The following is a 15,455-nucleotide window of genomic DNA, read 5'->3' as shown; positions in this document are numbered from 1 at the left end:
GCTGGGCTACCAGGGTGACCAAGGCAGGCCCAGTCTTGTCTTCACTGAGCTCATGGTTTGTAGGGGCCATAGCCAGTCAAACGCATAGACAAATAAATTGATATATAACTTCAAAGAGTGGTAAATGCTTTCAGGAAAAATTTAAAAATGGAGAACAACTGGGTATCTCCCAGGGCCACATCTGCCTCATCACCCCCCATTCCTGCATCTGCCTCCTCTTCAGGTGTGGACATTGAGCGTCCCTGTGGCCACATAGCACAGCACCTGTTCTGCATGCTCAATACTTTCTGCCATCAGATGCCAAGTCCAGACCTCTTCCTCCACCTTAGCTGCCAGCCTGACCCATATCCTCTAGCCAGTGGCCAAGGGTTACATTACTGCCCAGAGGCACTGAGGGAAGATGCCCAGCTTCTGAACTTGGCCTTGGCCTCTAACAGTCTGAGGAGATTCTCGCTTGGTTGGGGAATGGAGCAGGGATAAAACTCTGTGTTCTCACCGAGGATGTGTGGGGGCTGGACAGTGCGACCTTGGCCGAGACCTGATCTCAGACACCCTGGCCTGGGCTGTGCAAATCAAAAGGTCATTGTCAGCCCGGCGTGGATTCCAGAGGCCAGCTGCCAGTGGCCTCCTGCTCCCTAGCCTGGCGTGTCTCCCCACCCCAGAGGCCATGTGCTGGGTGACCTCAAGCAAGTCACTGGCCCTCTCTGGGGAGCCTCTACCTTCCCATTAAAGTCTTTTCCATTTGTACTTTCTTCTCTACCCTGACCCAGCCTCAGCCTTACCTGCTACTCCCAGCTCAAACACCCACCATGACTCCCCATGGCCCCTGCTTACCATTCCAGGCTTCTCTCTCCCCCGACCCCACAGGAAAATTGGCAGTAACAATTGATTGTGACCAGAGCTGTGATGAACACCCCAAGGCCATACCTGACCCAGCCTGGGAGAGACCAAGAAAGACTTTTCAGAGGAACAGGACATTTAAATTGAGACTTGGGAGTTGGACTGAACCATGGGGAAGAGGGGGGTGGGAAGAAATGCACAGTAATGGGATGTTTATGCTATAAGTAAGAGAAAGCCCAACTCAACCAGAGACATCTGATCCTAATCCCTGGACCCTGTAACTATGTCACCTTCGATGGCAGAGACACTTTGCATTTTAAGGACCTTCGGATGGGGAGACAATCCTGGATTTCCTGGTGAGCCCAGTGTCATCACAGGATCCTTAAAAGTTGAGACAAAAAAAAGTGGACACCTTTCCCTCTGTATTCAGAGAGATGCTACATAAGAAGGACATGACCTGCCCTAGCCTGTTTGACTCAGTGGATAGAGCGTCAGCCTGTGGACTGAATGGCCCCAGGTTCGATTCTGGCCAAGGGCACATACCTGGGTTGTGGGCTCAATCCCAAGTAGAGGGCGTACAGGAGGCAGCCGATCAATGATTCTCTCTCATCATTAATGTTTCTATCTCTCTCTCCCTCTTCCTTCCTCTCTGAAATCAATAAAGAAATATATTTAAAAAAAAAAAAAAGGACATGACCTGCCATTGCTGGCTGTGAAGATAGAGGAAGGGGCCAAGAGCCAAGGAATGTGGGCAAGTTCTAGAAGCTAAAAAAGGTTGGAAACAGATTCTTCCCTGGAGTCTATGAGAAGGAATGCAACTTTGCTGATACCTTGATTTTAGCTCCGCAAAAACCATGTTGAACTTCTGACCTCCAGAACTGGAAGAGAAAGACTTGTGGTTTTTTATGCCACCAAGTAAGTGGTGGTGATTTGTTACAGCAGCAATAGGCCAATACAGGTGGACCTTTGGGTTCAGTGTGTTGACACAACGATACAGTCCCTGCCAGGCTGGACACAAACAAGGGAGTGAACAAGGTGTGAAGACAGGTGGCAGTATGGAGACTCTGGGAACAGGAAGGTTGTAGGGTCTCTGAAGAGGTGACCCTGAGGCCTGGAGGTGTCTGTAGAAGCCCAGTCCAGACTGTGCCACCTTGGCCAGGCCCACAACGTTTTGGTGTACGGGACAATGCTCCAACCAACTGAGCCACCCGGCCAGGGCCTGAACTCGTAGTTTTAGAACATGGAAACCATGTGTTCTTGTTCCCACTGCATGGCCAGAGCTTTGCCTGGGTCTGGCACCCAGCAGGTACTCATCAATGTTCAGTTACTCAAAACTGTTGACCACGTACTGTATGTTGGGTGTTGGCCTCACATATTGGGAGACACCATTGCTAATTCCTGGATTAGGGGATGGCTGTAGTGGAAGAGATCAGGGTGCTGAGCAGCAGGATGCATTGGGGGATGGGGCTCCCCCATGAAGGGGTGGGGACAATCTCCTGAGAAGGGACAGTGGAAAGGGCACTCCCAGCAGAGGGCATACCCAATGCAAAGACCCTGAGGTGAGATCCAGCTGGCCGCACCCCAAAGGAGCCAATGAGGCTGAGCTGGAGAGGGGATGGGTAAGGGGCAGATGACCTCAGGGCAGACAGCAGGGTCCACTGAAGACCAAGGAGGTGCTGTGGCTACCCCATGTATGTCCCAAGTCTCATCTAAGCTCTGGGAGGCAGTTTCTGCCACTTGCCCAGAGAGGTTAAGCAACTTGCCCAGGGTCACACAGCCAGTGTGGTTTGTGAGATTTGAACATGAGCCTACTGGCTCCAAGGCCTCTTGGGTGGTACTTCATACACTTCTGCAGAATTAAAGAATGAATGTCGTCGGGTGAAGTGAGCCAGTAGCTGGGCATGAGAGGTTTTAGGCAAAGAAAGGATCTACTCCTCCCTGGATCTGAGAGATCCTGGATTCCCAGTGATGGGGCCAGTGCGCACTCTGGTGGTCAGAACAGGAATCGCCCCCTGAGCCTTGCGGGAGACAAGACACTGGCTGGCAGACAAATCCCTCTCCTTAGCCTTTTACATTCAAGACCTTTAAAAAATTTATATATATATATATATATATATATATATATATATATATATATATATAATTGATTTTTTTACAGAGAGGAAGGGAGAGAGATAGTCACAAACATCGATGAGAGAGAAACATCAATCAGCTGCCTCCTGCACACCTCCCACCAGGGATGTGCCCGCAGCCAAGGTACATGCCCTTGACCGGAATCGAACCGGGGACCTCTCAGTCCGCAGGCCGAGGCTCTATCCGCTGAGCCAAATCGGTCAGGGCCACTCAAGACCTTTTACACCTGGGCGGCACTTTTTATTTCCTCAACACCCTGGCTAATACCCTCTCCCCTCGGAAGCTCTGACTGTGTCCCCAGGAAGAGCCAGGGCCACCTTAGGGTTCCATCCTCTGGCTCAACCTCAAGCAACTAGCGGTGTCTGAACCCATCTGTGTTTGCTCCGGCCAGAGAGTAGTATTTCAGACCACCCTTTTCACTGTCGTTTCCCATGCTGTGTCCTTGCAGCCAGGTGCTCAATGGATATTTGTTGAGTAGAGAAAGAAAGAAATGCATGATTGGGCCGGGACCTCCTTTGATCCAGGAATGGGTCTCTTGTCTGTATTCATTCAACAGTTGTTTAGGGAATGCCCGTGTGCCAGGCACGGTTATGAGTCTAGCCGGAAACAAAATACAAACATCTCATCTGCTGTGGAGCTGACCCAACAATTTATTAGGTGAAAATAGTGCTAGTGAGGAGGGCATCTCAATAGATTAGACATTGTGAAAGAATTGAAAGACATGAGGAAGAACGCCCCCGTGTCTAGGAGAACGGTGCACCCGGCAGAAGCACAGCCAGTGCAAAGGCCCGGAGGTGAGAGCGCGCCTGTTGCGTTCCAGGAGCAATCAGGACGGTGAGGGGAGATAGTGGGACTTGAGGTCGGAGGAATCGTGAGGGGAAGTGGGGAGCCTTTGCAGGTTAGGAAAAGCAGATCGGCTCGTTCCATTCAGGCCCCGCCCCGCTGTCCAACGCCGAGCTCCGGAGGCTCCTGCACCTAGTTTGCCCCTCGGCGGCCACCGTCGACCGGGCCACCGCCCGCTGTGCGCGCCGCCAGACCGGCTCCCGCGCTCCCCACTCCGCCCCGTGCGCCGTGCGCCGTGCGTGCCGTGCGTGAGCGTGCGCGGGCTCGTCGGCCGGCGAGAGAGCAGCAAACGGCCGGCGGCGGACGCCGCGCGGTGGGCGGGCGGCGCGGAGGAGGCGGCGGCGGCCATGGCTGAGGCGTCGCCGCAGCCCGGACGGTACTTTTGCCACTGCTGCTCGGTCGAGATCGTGCCGCGTCTGCCGGTGAGCCCCGAGCCGGGCGTTGGGCGGCGGGCTCTCTCCTGCGTCCTGCGGCGAGCTGGCCCAGACGAGGAAACTGAGCCCCGGCGGCGGCGGTATGGGCCCTGCGGGGGTTTCCGAGGCGGGGCCTGTCCCCGGTGGCGCCGCGGGGCCGGTGATCCCGATCCGCGGCCTCCCGCGCCGTGAGGCCGCTGGGTCCCCGACGGGGAAACGGAGGTTCGTAGAGGCCGCGTGACCTGCTCCGGCGCGCCGCCCAGGAGGAAGCGGGGCCTCGGAGGAAAGGTGACCGGGGGCCGTTCCCGGAGCGCGTCGGCGGCGCCGCGCCTCGCTGTGGGCCGCCGGGTGGAAGCCCCCCACCTGCGCTCCGTCGTCGGGACGAGCGGCTGCGGCCCTGCGCCGGTCTGACAGCTGACCCGCGCCCGCGATCTTGCGCTTCCTGGGGGCTTGAGCCCACCCAGCATCTGGCTCTTTGAGGCCAGATTTCCCCAGGTGGCCTGGTCGCGCCGTGTAGTCCAGGGGGGGGGGGGGGGCTGCTGGATCCAGACAGTTTTCCAGGCCCTTCAGCCCGGAGATTCTGAGTCAGTAGGTTCCCCTGCTCTTGGCTGACCCGGTCCCATTTCACAGGTGGAAAAACAGGCCCTCGGCGGCCCATGCCGGCCACGGACCTGACATTTGCTGCTGGGCCAGTTCCCCGGGAGCGGGTGTGTGATCTGGAAGTGGCCAGGGTTTACCGAGCACCTACAAGGTTCGCTCCTTGGACTTTATCTCCCCACCGTCACCTGGCTGGTGGGTGGAAGAGCCTGTTTTGATTTCAAAGCCACACTTGGTCCTTCCTTTCCAGCTCCGGGGTTCCCTGGGAAGAGGGATTGCTGCTTGGGGGGGGGGCAGGAAGAGCCAGGAGAAGGAGTCTGTTCAGATGATCCCAGCCACAGAGAAGATGAGGAACTGGAGCCGGGGTTTGGAGAGTGGTGCCTAGGGTCCAGGAGGAGAGAGGGGGTAGGGGTGGTGTGGCTTCCAGAAGCAAGGGCCTTCCTCCCCCTCCTAAGGAAAGGGGAAAATAGAATGAAACCGAAACCTTGGGTGGGTGAGCACAGACTTGGGGAGCTGAACTCCAGTCTTGCTTCTGTCTCTTCTGGCCTCCTGCGCCCCAGCTCTTGGTTCTTTCTTTCTCCACTGTGGCAGGAAGGGGCTGGCCGCCTGACAGCCCACCGGCCTGGATGAGTTGGATGCAGTCCCTCACAGTTGGTGTGAGCCCCAGGGTAGGCCCTGGGTGGAGGCTGAGGCTGAGGCTGCAGCTGGGCATCTGCACGGTTAGCTGTCCTCGGTTTTCCCATCCGGGGGCCAGCACAGGGCCTGGGTCCTGGCCTGGCGTGGCCACTTCCTGGCTATATGGCCTTGGACCAGGCAGACTCTGACCTCTTCTGACTGTTGCTGGGCTGATGAGGACCTTCCTAGTCACAGAATCCAGTGGTGTCAAGATAGCCATCACCTTTGCCCTCAGGGTTTATAAACTGGTTGGTCAGGGAGCCAGCCTTGAACACTATCAAGTATTTAGTCAGGAATGTTGGTAAATATCCTAAGAGCAAGTATGGCGCCGGGGAGGGGGTACCTGGGTGGGTGGGAGGGTGCTTGGTGTGGGATTCAGTGAGGCTCAGTAGACAGGGGGATGTTTATCACTAAGGGGAACACCTGGTGTTCTTAGGGAGGGAAAGTTGGTTTTTGGTAACAGCAGAAGGTCCCAGCCAGCACTTGCCCTCAGAAACGGGGACTTCTGTTTGTGGGAAACTAGCCCCACTGTGTCTGCTGTAAGACACTTGGGCTGGTTTTCATGCAGCTCCTACTGCAGTTGTGACAGGAAATGGCTGTTGTCACAGTAGCTCTTTCTCAGGTACCCTGGACTCATGGGCTTCTCTCTATCAGCTGGGCTCGAATCTAGGATCCTGCTGAGGCTGCACCAGCTGCACCTCTTCTCCGCTGTGTGTGGGTGAGGTGTTCAACCTCCCTGGGCCTCAGGTCTCCTCTCTGTCCGATGGGTTTGATGAGATAATCCACACTCGCTCAATGAGGCCCACTGGGAGTATCTTTGTACAAAGGAGCCCAGCACCTGACTCCCAGAACGCAAAGGGAAAGGTGGGTCGCCTAGCTGGAGTGTGGCATGTGAGAGCAGGAACCAGACAGGCCAGCTGGCTTGGAGGCCTTGAGGCTGATGCACAGGCCCAGACTCGATCCTTACCTGGAAACGAGTGCTGGGGACATGGTGCACGTGCATGACTGCAGGGTCCTGGATGCGGACCTGCTGCGCCTGACATCCTTGGGGCTTGTGCAGAGGTCAGTTCTTCAGTGCAGGTTCTTGCACACCAGTTGTGTCCGTGGGAGGTGGGAGCCTCAGTCCCTATGATGGTGTCAAAAGCAGCCTGGGGAGATTGAGGAAGGTTGGGTTAGGTAGGTGCCCTTGAATTAAACCATCTGCTGAGGTCTGTGTCTGTGCGATGGGTGTGTGGCTGGTGTGAAGTGGGCCTTAGATGATGCCAGGTCCTGGTAGGGCTCATGGAGACAGATGGGGCATGACCGGGGTGTGAGGGACCGGGATGGGATTGGGACAGTTCTCCTAGTGACATTGAGGCGGTTTACATGGGGTGGAAGGAGCAGCAAGTGCACCCAGGGGTTTGGGCTGTAGAGGTCTCAATTTGTCTGTGTTTGGGTCTGAGTCCAAGTACCCCTGCTACACCTCTGCACCAGCCCTCTTGGGTCTGTGCTGCACCTGGAGCTCTGCTGATTCCCGAGGGACCCTGGGAGGCCTGGGCCACTGAGGCACTGTCACTGTAGTGGGTGATCATATGAGACAGGCATCTCTCCAGCTCCTGCCTCAGTTTCCCCAACTTCACTGTGGGCCCTCTGCTTATGTGTGATGTGACGGAGTCTTGGACAAAGGATGGTGCTTATCCTGAGGGCTGGTCCAGGGGACATGGGTCTCCATGTTAAAGCCCCCATGTCCTTCCCATCACGAATGAGGGGCCAAATACCGTAGTACCTTCTGACCATGTCCTAGGTGCCCAGTGTATGGAGTGAGTGCTCAGTGCATTTAGCATCTGTGTGTCATCCTTGGTGCGCTGGCCACTGCTATTGCTATGGTGATGATGCTGGGGTGGTCCCCTGTCACCCTTCCTCTGAGGGGAAAAGTAACTAATTCATGACAAGTCATTGGCTAAGGATAGGTGCTCACAAGTTAGGCCCCCGCAAGCAGGCTGTTGTCCCCACCTAGAAGAGGAGCACTTGCCACCTTGACCCTGTCACTGGAGATAAGTTCTGTCCTGTGGGAGGGATACATTCCATCTCACAGTCCCCTTGCTGGGATGTGGGTCTCTACCATTGGCCACTCTGATTTAATAAAAATCTCTGGGATATGCTCTCTGAGGAGGAGAGCATGGGAGACTCCTGGTTCTGGCTCCTCCCCACCGCCTGCAAGCAGGCTAGAGCCCTGCCTCAAGTCTGGGGCAGCCTATGGCTCAGAAGGGCCGCTCTGGACTCTGCACAGAGGCAGGGCCTGACCACGTCCCAATGTCAAACCACAGCCCTTGGGTCCTCAGCTGCTGGATTTCAGAGCCCTGGGGTTGAGGTCATCCTCCGTTTACAGGTGAGGAGACCGAGGATTGCAGCCGGGAGGTGACGTTTGAGCAGAGACCCAGCTTCCGTGAGGGGGCCAGCCAGGTAGATATATGGGAAAGAGTGCTCCTCCAGAGGGGATGGTATGTAGGCCTTGAGATGGGCAGGACCGGCATGAGGCTGCCAGGGTGAGAGGGCAAGGGGGAGGGCAGAGGTAGCCTGGACTTGAGTCTGGAGGGGGCGGAGCTGTGGGAGTGGCCTGGCCAGATGGTTCTGGACCTAACCATGTGCTGACTGTGCTTAGTGCTGAGATGGGGCTCCATGGTGACCTGCACAGAGCGGTTGGTTCAGGGGGGTGTTGGGACCTTGGAGGACAAGGACAATGGGACAGGCTGAGAGAAGTGAGCGCCCAGGAGCTGCAATGAGCCTTAAAAGTGGGAAAATAGGTTGCCCATTTCCTGCAGGTCAACCTGATGTTCATTCTGAGGCCACATGGCACATCTACAAGTCTGGGGTGAGGGCTATACTAGGATTTGGATCTTCCTGTGAACCTGGAGCTGAGGGGTTCCCTGGGCAGACTTCTGGTGATGGGCAGGTTTGTCTGACCTTGCCATGTTCATGGGGTGTCTGGTTCCCTGCATCCTAACTGTGGCCAATGCAGACCCCCCTGCAGCCACATTTCCCCGTGGGCCTGTTCACAAAGCCTCCTGTAGCTCATGTGAAACCGGCTGAGGGCTGGCAGGTGGGTGCTAGGAGGAGCACCTGAGTGACCCTCCACTGGCTGGGAATCCCGTGTTGGGTTATGATTGTGGTGATCACTCACTGTGGTAGAGCTGTCCCTTGCCCTCACACCCCTTCTCAGGAGGGCAGAGGGCTGCTCTCCTCACCATTTCTTATAACAATTTCCTGAGATATGACTCACTTAGAATGTACACTTCAGTGTGGTTAGTATACTTGGAGTCCTGCACAAACCTCTCCATCCAATTTCTGAATATTCCATCGCCCCAAGAGAAACCTGTCCTCATCAACAGTCACCTCATCTCCCTCCCCTGACAACCACCAACCCACTTCCTGTCCCTGTGGACTTGCCTGTTTTGGAGAGATCGCATAAATGGAATCATGCTCTGTGTGTAGCCTTTTGTAGCTTCTCCCACTGAGCTTCATGTGTTCAGGGTCCCCTCCACGTTATAGCGAGTGTCAGTGCATCACTCCTTTTCATGGCTGAGTAATGTTCCAGGACGAGGATGACCACATTCAAGCATTGATGGACACTTGGGTTGTTGTGGCTCTTGTGACTCGAGACATGGACATGGTTGGATAGGGTTCTTTGTAGGTGTGTTTTTATTTCTCTGGTTGGACACCTAGCAGTGGCATTTCAAGGTCATGTGGTAACTGTGTGACCTTCCGAGGAACTGCTCACTGTGTTATAGACAGACTGCCCATTGCACATTCCCAACAGCATGTTGGAGGTTCTGATTCCTCCATGTCCTCGCCAGCACTTGTCACTGTCGTCTGTTTGAGTGTAGTCCTCCCATGGGTGTGCAGGTGTCTCACTGGTTGTGACCTGCATTTCCCTGTTACTGTGGTGTCAAGCGTCTTTTTATGGGTAATGGCCATTTGTGTATCTGAAGAAATGATCCTTTGGTCATTTTTTAACTGGGTTGTTTGTCTTTTTAATGTTGAATTATAAGGATTCTTTATATATTTTGGATACAAGGCCCAATGACCTGTGCAGCTCCCACCTGCCCTCCCCACTTGGCTCTGGCAGCTTTGCTTTTGGCAGCCAGGCAGGTGAGAGGGACCAGGTGTGCGCTGTGGAGTGCCCGCTGCCCAGATGAAGGTGTCCGGCACCCCACCATGGGGCTACTCCTACAGAAGGCGGTGTCCCATGGGACTGTAAACAGCCTCGCCTTCTCTCTCACAGCACATGGGCCGTGCTTCTGAAATGTCACCTTGGGCAGAAGCAGGTCTTGCACACGTCTTGTGTCCTGTCTGTGGCGTTAGGGATACCTGTGATAACCCTGAAATCTGCACACACGCAACAAGCATGATGTAGGCTGGGCTTGTTTGAGGGAATCAGCATGGTTTGGGGCTCATACACATTGTGCCTGAGGCTGGTCCTTGCTCTCCCCTCAGGACATCACAGTCTCTGCCACCTGGCTGCGGGAGGGAGGGATGCAGTGGGCGTGGCCAGTGTGATGGGGTCACACTCCAGCTTAGGGTCCCAGATCCTCTGCCAAGGCTGCCAGTATGTTCCAGAAATGCCATTGTGGGGCATCCACAGGCCGGTCCCTCTGCTGTCAGTGGCCACTTTCCTGGGAGCTGACCTCTGAGGCCCACATAGCCCTGAGTCCCATACACAGTCTCTTGTGCAGCCATCTAGGAGTATAGGGTCAGGTGCCGGCCCAGGACCACATCTCCTGTATGTGCGTCTAGGGGGGTCACTCGAACATTCTCTTGAACAGCTTTACTGGACCCGCATTAGCTGGCCCGTGGTTGCTACAGGCCTTGTCAGAGCCTTCATCAGCTAATATGCTGAGTGGACACACTGAAACTCTGTCACTGGGATGTGGGTGGGTGGGGAGATCACCTGCAGAGGAGCAGGTCAAGATACAGAGGTTGTAGCTCTGGTTGATGTGTGCCCTGAGCTGTCCATACCCACCACCTGGATCTCTGCTGGGTCTGACCCTGGACTGCAACAGTTTCACAGATGGTTTTCTTGAGATGACACCCATCCTGGGCCTCACTCCTATCCTCTGCTGCTTGCTGGGGCCTGAGACCAGGGCCCAAGGTGTGTCCTGCCCCAGGCAGGGATGTCCAGTGAACCCACAGAGGCAGATGACATGGGGGTCAGGATCCTGAGATCACACTCACCTGCTTTCTCCTCCCACAGGATTACATCTGCCCACGATGTGAGTCTGGTTTCATCGAGGAGCTTCCGGAAGAAACCAGGTAATGCAGCCCCTTGGTCACAGAGGTCTCGGGCCCAGGTGCATGCTGATAGGATCCAGGCTTCTGGGGTGAGAGGGCAGAGCTGTGCCAAGGGGACATGTGGGTGCTGCACCCAGTGCTGGTTCAGAGCCGTTTTGATGGACAGAGCCTGGGAGGGTGATGGTGGGCAGGGGGTGGGCTTGGGGCAGTGCCCTGAAGTCCCTGGGCAGCCAGAGATTAAGATGGTCTTCACTCTCCTGACTTGGGATGAGGGCAGGGGCTGCTGAGGGTGGAGAGTGACCCTGAGGCCCGTGGGGGTCAGGCGGGGGTCCTGCCTCTTCTCCAGCGGTCGCCCCACTGCTGACTTGCACCGTGTCCACCCAGGAGTACAGAGAACGGTTCCGCTCCCTCCACAGCCCCCACAGACCAAAGCAGGCAGCCATTTGAGGTGAGTTGACTGGCCTCCCCTGACAACGGACCATGCCCTGCATGGCTGAGGAAACAGACTCAGCCCCTCGTCCTGCAGGTGGTTGCTCACCCTGCTCCCCAACAGGCAGGGTTGTCCTTCTCCCTGACTCCCGGGGCCTTTTTTTTTTTTTAAACGTAAAAAAATAATTTTTTAAAATTGATTTGAGAGTGAGAAGAAGGGGGGCGGATAGAAAGAGAAGCATCAACTTGCTTTTCCTCTTAGTTATGCATTCATTGGTTGATAGTTGTATGTGCTATGACCATGGATTGAACCTGAAATCTTGGTGTGTCAGGATGATACTCTAACCAACTGAGTATCTGGCCAGAGCCCTGGGACCTCTTGAACTCCCCATCCTTGGCCCCTCCTCCGAGAGCCTCCTGCATCCTGCATGTGCACCAAGATTTCTCTGGCGTCTTCCTGTCCCCTTGAAGCCCTGAGCCTAGAACAGTAGCCACAGTGGGGAGGAACTGTGGCGCCCATGCAAGGGGCCCACGGTCACGGCCTTCCTCCCGCAGAATGTGGACCAACACCTCTTCACGCTGCCGCAGGGCTACGGGCAGTTTGCTTTCGGCATCTTTGACGACAGCTTTGAGATCCCCACGTTCCCCCCAGGGGCGCTGGCCGACAATGGCAGAGACCCCGAGAGCCGGCGGGAGAGAGAGCAGCAGTCCCGGCACCGGTATGGCGCCCGGCAGCCCCGAGCCCGCCTCACTGCGAGGAGGGCCACCGGCCGGCATGAAGGCGTCCCCACGTTAGAAGGGTGAGGGGGCTGTTGGGGGCAGGTGGGTGGGTTGCTCTTGGGGGCTTCCAGCCTGCCCACCCCACTCAGAGACCATCTGCCCATCCAGAAGATGGTGTGGATGTTGCCTCTGGGCAGGGTAGTTCTCCCATGAGTTCTGGCAGAGCCACCCAAGCCCACCATGCAAAATGGGGTGGTGCAGGTAGGGGTCGGGGCCCTCGCTGGGGAACTGGGGGGGCTGAAGTGTGTCTCAAAGACCTGGACAGGGCTCGGAGAACCTCATGTCCACTGAGTGTCCCCATTGTCCTTCTGAGCAGGGCTTCATTGGGTGTGGATGATTCACCTTCAGGTCTTTGTCCCAGAGCAGCATCGAGCTGGTAGTTCCTGATATCCCTGCCCTGTAACAGGGCCCCTTGCCCCCTTCTGTGTGCAGGTACCCAAACGGCTTTTTAGCTTGATGACTGCACAGGAAGGGGAAAGGCGCTCAGAAGGACTGAGAATAAAAGCATTGTTCCTTGCAGGCCCCATCTCTCCAGAGGAGGCGAGGCGAGGCTAGGCTTCTCACACATCTCTGAGATAGACTTGACTGTACATGAAGCCCCCGTGTCACTTAAAATGGGTTTAAACCTACATAGAGCCCATCCATTTCCCTCACTGAGCTGGAGGCATTTCTAGCTCGGCCCAGCCAGCCCCTGATGCCCCTGCTGTCTCATGTCTGAGCAGCACCCACACCCCACAGACCTTGAGCTCTGGAGACAGCAGGATCTGGACTGGATGTTTTGGGCCCGCTGCAAACAGCAGGGTTGACCCCATGGCTCTCATGACCTCCAGGATGTTCCCCCAGGTTGTATAATGGGGGTTGGATGTGGTGTCACAGCCATAGGTGCCATCTGGGCCTTGGGGAAACCTGGCCTGGAACTCAGTGAGGGAGATGCTTCTCTGGGTCCCTCTCATGTTTCATTCTTCTTCCTTATCAGAAATCTTACTGGTCGAAAGCACAACCTTTCAATGTTGTGGATTTAGAAGCTGGGCTCCAGGGTTCTGTGTCCTCCCCAAGGGGTCCCTGACCCTGGGAAGGCACTGACCACAGGCCTGGCCTTGCTCTGTTTCAGGATTATCCAGCAGCTGGTCAATGGCATCATCACTCCAGCCACGATCCCCAACCTGGGCCTGGGCCCCTGGTGAGTAGGTGGGCGGGTCCCCTAAGTGCCCCCCAGCCCCTCTGCCACTTGAACCCCACACGTCTCTGCCCAGGGGTGTCCTGCACTCAAACCCGATGGACTACGCCTGGGGGGCCAACGGGCTGGATGCGATCATCACGCAGGTACAGGGTGGGCCTCCCCAGGTGGCACTAGGGTCATCACCATCGTTTCAACAGGCCCATTCCCCCCAGCCCCCCAGCACTGAGAGGGTGAGAGGATTGTAGGAGTGTTCTGGTGGATTACATCCCTGGCGTGGACGCTCAGTTTCCTAGCGCCCCAGAACTTCCATCCTGAGGCTAGGGCACACCAGCCAAAATGCTTCCTCCTGGCATGGCACCACTGTAGAGCAGGAAACCGCGTGCCAAGGATGGGTGTTCACCATGACCTCTGTGGCACTTGTGAGGCAGGAACATTGCCACTTTCAGGGCTGCTCACCAGTGACCCCTTTGAGTATTTTGTCTCTGATGGGATCTGGCCCTCTGGTTCTAGCTGATGCCTCACAGGACACAGGACCGCATGAGCCCCAGGGCCCTGTCTTCCCGCTCTGGCTGTGAGGTGACACTAACTAGATGAGCAGAAGAGTGGGCAGGAGCCAGTGGCTGGGCCTCATGGGGTGACTGACCTCTAACCCCTAAATGGAGGGTCCGGGGGACCAGGACAGAAGTGGCCTCAGTGCTTTTGCAGGTAACCTAGCCTTGCATTTCAGAGTCGGGCAGGGCTCCTGCACTCTGGCCTCTTGTCTTTCAGCTCCTCAATCAGTTTGAAAACACAGGCCCCCCACCCGCAGACAAAGAGAAAATCCAGGCCCTCCCCACCGTCACTGTCACCGAGGAACACGTAGGTACGTGGCCCTCAGTCACCCAGCTTCTTTTATTTTCAAGGTATTTTCCCTAGGACGTTTATGTTAGACCAAAGGTCGGTTTGAAGGGGAGGCTTTATCAGTGTCTTCTCTGTTCCCCTGGGACACAGGACTCAGGACATAGCCTCTTTCCCTCCCCTGGGTCCAAGGTGGCTCTGGATGGGCAGTCTCCCCAATGGGACACCTTTGATTGGATGTGTCACGGCATCCCTGCTCCCCGCAGGCTCTGGGCTGGAGTGCCCTGTGTGCAAAGATGACTACGAGCTAGGTGAGCGTGTGCGGCAGCTGCCCTGCAACCACCTCTTCCATGACAACTGCATTGTGCCCTGGCTGGAGCAGGTGAGCAGGTGGGTGGCCATGGCCACGAGCCCGCTCCACCCCTGCACCCTGCCAGCCTCTGAATTGCTTCCCTCTCTCCCCACAAAGCATGACAGCTGCCCCGTCTGCCGAAAAAGCCTCACAGGACAGAACACAGCCACCAACCCCCCAGTCATGACCCCCGTGAACTTCTCATCATCATCATCGTCCTCCTCCTCCAGCTCGCCCAGCAATGAGAACCCAGCAAGCAACTCCTGAGTCCCCCCACCAGTCCCCAGAGTAAGCACAGGACCCCGGCCAGCACCAGGCCCTGTGGGCAGGGGGGACATGGACATCCCAGAGCCCAGGAGGTGCCCCCCACCTGCCTCAGCTCTCACACCACCATGGCTCCCATGGACTCCGGTGCCAGCTGTGCCCCAGCTGTGGGCAGAGGCTCGGAGGACCCACTGCCTCCAGGCTGTGGAGGAAGCCCGGCCCTCCCCCAGGGATGTCCCTTGAGGGGCTGGGCACAGAGGGACGCAGGGCATATGTCGCCCTCAGGCGTCCCCAACATCCCCTGTCCCATTCGTCTCTAACCTCACCCTCTACATGTTCAACAGTGGAAAGGTTTTTATAATTTTAAATTATTACTGCTTTGAAATAAATGGACGTTAGCTCACATGCGGCCCTGCATGATCTGTGGAAAGATGGGGTAGAGCCACTCAGCTGGGGTCTTGGCCCCACCAGACAGGCCAACAGTCCCTACCTTGAGTGCAGGGGGCTCGGGACCACAAGAATGACCAGCAAAACGGAACTAAACTGCTCTGACAGATGTTTTTTAAAGGAAAAAATATGTGTATCTTGGAAGTTATTTAAAAATACACCTACTTAAAGAAGCAGGTGGTTGGCGTTTTCCTTCTGCGCCGGACCCTGGGTTGTGCCTCTTGGGCACCAGCCAACACCGCTGTCCCAAACCAGAACCCTGGAAGTGGACTGGTGACATTCGACCAGCAGGTGCAGAGGGTCACTGTGTTGGAAACATGAAACAGGAAACGCCAATGTGCTGAGCTGTCAGGTGGGCCTCCCCAGCCCGTGCTTACTGCAGCTGATGGTGTTCATG

At 56.2% G+C, this 15,455-nt stretch overlaps 1 protein-coding gene across 4 annotated transcripts; it reads left to right on the top strand.

The window, feature by feature from the left end:
• The first annotated feature begins 4,083 nt into the window (after positions 1-4,083).
• Positions 4,084-15,014, top strand: RNF126 (ring finger protein 126). 4 transcript variants are annotated; one of them, XM_070415586.1, is made up of 9 exons: positions 4,084-4,238; positions 10,732-10,790; positions 11,154-11,217; positions 11,787-11,998; positions 13,090-13,158; positions 13,232-13,301; positions 13,927-14,020; positions 14,262-14,377; positions 14,465-15,014. In XM_070415586.1, the coding sequence occupies exons 1-9, from the start codon at positions 4,164-4,166 to the stop codon at positions 14,612-14,614; spliced, it is 909 nt and encodes a 302-aa protein (XP_070271687.1). In that variant the 5' UTR covers positions 4,084-4,163; the 3' UTR covers positions 14,615-15,014. The 4 variants fall into 4 exon arrangements, with proteins under 4 accessions (XP_070271687.1, XP_070271686.1, XP_070271688.1 ...); XM_070415585.1 differs by having other exon boundaries at positions 11,754-11,998; XM_070415587.1 differs by having other exon boundaries at positions 11,754-11,998; positions 14,262-14,385.
• The last annotated feature ends 441 nt before the right edge of the window (positions 15,015-15,455 follow it).

This window comes from Myotis yumanensis, unplaced genomic scaffold, assembly GCF_028538775.1.
Source record: "Myotis yumanensis isolate MYYU_CA2020_CCGP unplaced genomic scaffold, mMyoYum1.0.hap1 SCAF_5, whole genome shotgun sequence".
NCBI lineage: Eukaryota > Metazoa > Chordata > Mammalia > Chiroptera > Vespertilionidae > Myotis > Myotis yumanensis.
Note: the sequence above shows the minus strand (reverse complement) of the source record. Positions and strands in the feature narration are given on the sequence as shown.

Bases quoted from the DNA above. Each gene is read 5' to 3' on its own strand.
- RNF126 (XM_070415585.1), top strand. From the start codon at position 4,164: ATGGCTGAGGCGTCGCCGCAGCCCGGACGGTACTTTTGCCACTGCTGC. The intron at 11,999-13,089 runs GTGAGGGGGCTG...GCTCTGTTTCAG, and splicing joins GGCGTCCCCACGTTAGAAGG to GATTATCCAGCAGCTGGTCA. The intron at 13,302-13,926 runs GTACAGGGTGGG...CTTGTCTTTCAG, and splicing joins TGGATGCGATCATCACGCAG to CTCCTCAATCAGTTTGAAAA.